The following is a 4,525-nucleotide window of genomic DNA, read 5'->3' as shown; positions in this document are numbered from 1 at the left end:
CATATTTTCCGGTTATGCCAAATGACGAGGGATGTTGTTTTCTCTTGAATTTGGAGTACTAAATTACTGATTGTAATGAAACATCTATTGTGTGGATGTTATTCATGTTTGTCTACAAAGAAAAACGGGTTTTCAACCTTGGTAATAAATAGGATAAGAAATTGAAGCAGAAAAGAAACCCTTGTTCAGGCAGAATATAACTCCTCCAAGATGCTTTAGATACCTATTTCCTAAACTACAACTCGAAAAGACCCAATCATATTCAACAACTTATCATGAACATACACATAAGAATCTATAATTAGTACATTCATCAAAAAAAAGAATCTATAACTAGTAGTCAGTTTCTATAATAATTCAAACAACTCCTTTGATGAAAGGGCTGATAAAGAAAAACGAAAAGAAAAAAAACCTCCTTTAATGAAAGGACGACTAAAATTATCATCTTATCAGTAAGTATTCCAACCTAGACTGGAGGAACAAAAAATAACACATGGGAACCCACTTTCTCCTTGAAAAAAAGGAAAAACTGCAATCTCGTTTGATAAATTACTCAGTTAAATTTCTTTCTCAATTTTTTCTTTTTCATTTTTTTCTTTTCAAGTTTACCAAAAATCTCGGCATGAACATAATCCATCTTTGAAATGATGAAATCGCTTGGCATCTCGGATGATGAATTCCCTGCCAACAAGGTTTGACATTATCTTCAATGCATTATGGCAATCCCCACAAACACGGAGATTCTTGATTATGCGAATTTGGGAACGAGCTGCACTGCTAATGAGGCCATAAGCAACAGCAAGTCTCTCACTGTGGGCAAGAAGGGCATCCTCCTTGCTTTCTTGGTCTATGTCATGCAACACGAACCTAGTCTCGGGTATATAACCAGACTCCCTCATTTGTGTGGCCATTCCTTTCAGCAGTGCATAAATCCTATCCTTTTCTGGGTGGGATGTATCTCCTGCCCTATACTCATGGACCCTACTCCTAACCTCTAGGAGGTTCTGTGCTGACAATTTCTTCTTCTCTTTTTCTTCTGCAAGATCAGAAGGTTTTACTGGCACAAGGCCTACCTTCAATTCATCTGTCATGCGAGAGGGATCTAAATGCCCAACAAGCTCAGCACAATGATCCCCAAGTTCCATGTGCCCATGAACCCTAGAAAGATTCATCAAGGTTTCCCAAACATCTATACTAGGCTCAAGTGGCATCTTTTCTATGAACTCCATAGCTTCATCCAGATATCCTGTACTTCCCAGCATTTCCACCACACTCACATAATGGTCCATGGAGGGCATGATACCATAATCTTTACTCATTGATTCAAAGTGCAGCATGCCCTCATCAATGTCACCTAGGACACCACAAGCATAGAAGACTCCAATAAACATTTGACCATCTGGCTTCAATCCTGCTTCCTTGAACCGAGTGAACATATCAATGGCGTCTTCTCCAAGACCATTTTTTGCAAGCCAGAAAATCATGGTGTCCCAAGATGTCAAATTTCGCTCTTGCATTTTTTCAAATAATTCATATGCATTAGACATGGAACCACACTTGGAATACATCTCCAGGATCTTATTATTAATACTTACTTTGACATGCCCCCATGATCTTGTGAGATGCTCATGAACAACTTTTGCTTCTTGAAGAGCTTTAAACTCTCCACATGTTTGTATCAACTGCAAGTACCTTTCCAAGTCAACATTAATGTGTTGTTTCTCCAACAAACCGAGAACCTCTACAGCTCCCTTCATCTTACCCTCTCTGCATAAATCATCCAATTCCTCAATAGTACCACTATACTGACTACTTTCAGCGGTTTCAACTGACCCACCTTCAGGTTTCAAACTATTAACCCCTTGAAGATTAATTGTTTCTCCTTGAAATCTACTTGAGCTCAGCTGGTGCTCTCCAACACTTTGTCTGTAATACCCACTTGGACCCTGCTGACAGCCTCCAAAATCTGATCTGTAGGAAGGACCACCACTCCCCTGATATGTTGAAGGACTTCCTTGGTAAAACCCGGTTGGCTTCTGTTGTGTTTCTCTAACTTCTTCCCTGCGAGACCCATGTAAATTCTGTTGATAATTATTTTGTCCGTAGTATCCACTTGGGCCTTGCTGGAGTGTATTAGAACTCTTTGAATAAAATCCAGTAGGATTCGTTGCCAACTGTTGAAAGTATTTCCTGTAAAAGCCATTGAAGTTCTTGTTTTGCTCAACAGGGTTCGGCTGAAATACTTCTTCTCTAGGGTTTTCCCTATAAAATCCGTTGGGATTCTGTCCACGGTTTTCCCCGTAAACACCACCAGGGCATTCTCTATAAGATCCATCTAAGTTCTGACTGGGTTTTTCTCCGTAGTGCTCATTTACATTGCTCTGAACCCAGCTAGGATTTCTCCCATGAGACCCACCAGAGCTAGGGTTCTGCTGAAACTCCCTAGGCTTTTGTGTTTCTTTGTAAAACCCATCAGAACCCTGCTGGAACTCTCTAGAGCCATCTCCGTAAAACCCATTAGCACTGCTATGATAATCAAACGAAGTTTCTCTGAAAGACCCATACCCAGTAAATTTATGCTGAAAACCAACAGCGTTAGCGCTTTCTCTGGTGCCATGGTGCTCTGCTTGAAAATCTGCTCTTTCGGTGGCATTGGTGCTGATTTGCTTCACTAAAGGTAGGGTTTTAATGGAATCCACGAAGCCATTGGAAGAGCTCAATTGAAGGTGGGAGGAGTGTACTTTGGAAAGAGTAGTTGCAACAGATTTGACTGCACGAAGCACAGATCTCTTTCTCGACATGGTAGCTTGTCTACTTGTTCGTTGATTCGTTTCTCCTCAAAAGGCCGACTAAAACCACTCAATCTCCTTAAACCCTCGCCCTCGCACTGATATCCCTTCTTTAAGAGTACGGAGTACAACGGCTGCGAGAAAAATGCATTGAAAACAGTCGGGACCCGTGCTATACACGGATTTTATTAAGAAAAATCGAGGAAGGAGGCAATATGATATTTCCAATTTTTCAAACATTATTTTTTGGGTTATGTTTAATTTATTCAATCACAACCACATTATACTTTAAATAAATTTATATTATTTTTATATCTTAATAATATTTTTATCAATTTTTTATTTTTATTGATTTGTTATTAGTTTTATATTATTGTTTGGGTAAAATTATAAAAAACCCTCCTCTTATAACAATTATATAAAGGGATCACCCTTGTGTTTTGATCTTAACAAAAACCTTCTCTATAGTATTGAATAAAGAAGTGTAAATACCTCCTTTTTCTAAGCTTTTCCATAATAAAAACGCTAAATTTATCAAAATACACTTATCATTATTAATTCCAACTTCACTCTCCACTAATTTATTTTATTGAATAACTTTTAAAGAGTAATTATCTCTATTCTTCGTAGACAAATTAAGGTCAAAAGGTTGAAGTGAAGTAAAAGAGAAAAATCCTTTTTACAAGGTATTTTAATAAATTTACAACTAAATGAAGTTGTTGATGGGTAAATTTAATATTTAAAAACTATATATTGCATTACATCACCACTTTACATTTGAAATGCTAAGGAGATATTTGCATCTTTTTTTTTTTAAAACAATATGGGGAGATTTTTTTAAGGTCAAAACATAGGGGAGGTTCATAGGATTGTTGGAAAGCCTAGGGAGGTTTTATAATTTTTCCTATTTTAAATGAAATTTAAATTGATTTTAAATTAATTAAACTATACTTAAAATTAATAAAATTTTATTATTTTTATTTTTACTAATCCTTACTAACTTTAATTAATTATATTATGATTTTATTTTTAGTGGAATTCAAGCTGGTTTTAAATTAGTAGAAATTAGTTATCAACTAATAATTGTTAGATAATTTTGTATTAGTTTTATGTTAATTTTAAATGGATATTAGTTTTTAATTTATCTCATTACTTTTTATGAATTACTTTATTTTTAGCATCTTATAAAAACATTATATCAATAATTACAATTAATAATTATTTTTATTTTATTTAAGCAATAAATTATTTTTACTATGGTCAATTAATTTTATCATTTTTGAATGGAATATAAATGGATTCTAATTTTTATGTTGTTTTATTCTATGTTTTCAACTCGTCATTGACTTGGATAGTTGAACTACCCAATGTTTTAAGACTTGGACCAAAAACAAAACTAGAATGTATGTCAGGTCACAAGTCAAATGGTTTGACCATTGGGTCAAACAGTTTGATCGTGAGTTGCAAATTTTCATAAAATCAATGATAGAATAATGGTTTAGCACTTATAGGTATAAGTTTAAGGTAGTAGGTTTAAAAATATATAAACTAGGATTAAAAAAAATGAAATGCCTTTCGGTTCCTTGATTGAACGGTTTAACCACCCACATTGGTTGAACCATTCAAATTGCGACTCTGCTCTATTTATAATTCTAGTCTTCTAGATTTCCTAAAAACCCACTATTTTGTTAAACAATGTTGATTTGGTGAAAACCTATTCGATTTAGGTAGTTGAA

At 34.9% G+C, this 4,525-nt stretch overlaps 1 protein-coding gene across 1 annotated transcript; it reads right to left on the bottom strand.

Moving 5' to 3' along the window:
- Positions 1-259: 259 nt before the first annotated feature.
- LOC148852956 (pentatricopeptide repeat-containing protein At4g32450, mitochondrial-like) lies at positions 260-2,912 on the bottom strand. Its single transcript, XM_088942677.1, has one exon. It carries the CDS (start codon positions 2,799-2,801, stop codon positions 606-608), a length of 2,196 nt encoding a protein of 731 aa, XP_088798803.1. The 5' UTR covers positions 2,802-2,912; the 3' UTR covers positions 260-605.
- Between the last annotated feature and the right edge of the window lie 1,613 nt (positions 2,913-4,525).

This window comes from Nelumbo lutea, chromosome 5 (genome assembly GCF_056320005.1).
Source record: "Nelumbo lutea isolate HS-2025 chromosome 5, American lotus-T2T, whole genome shotgun sequence".
In the NCBI taxonomy this organism is placed as follows: domain Eukaryota; kingdom Viridiplantae; phylum Streptophyta; class Magnoliopsida; order Proteales; family Nelumbonaceae; genus Nelumbo; species Nelumbo lutea.
The sequence above is the reverse complement of the archived record's forward strand: the minus strand, read 5'-3'. Positions and strand labels throughout refer to the sequence as shown.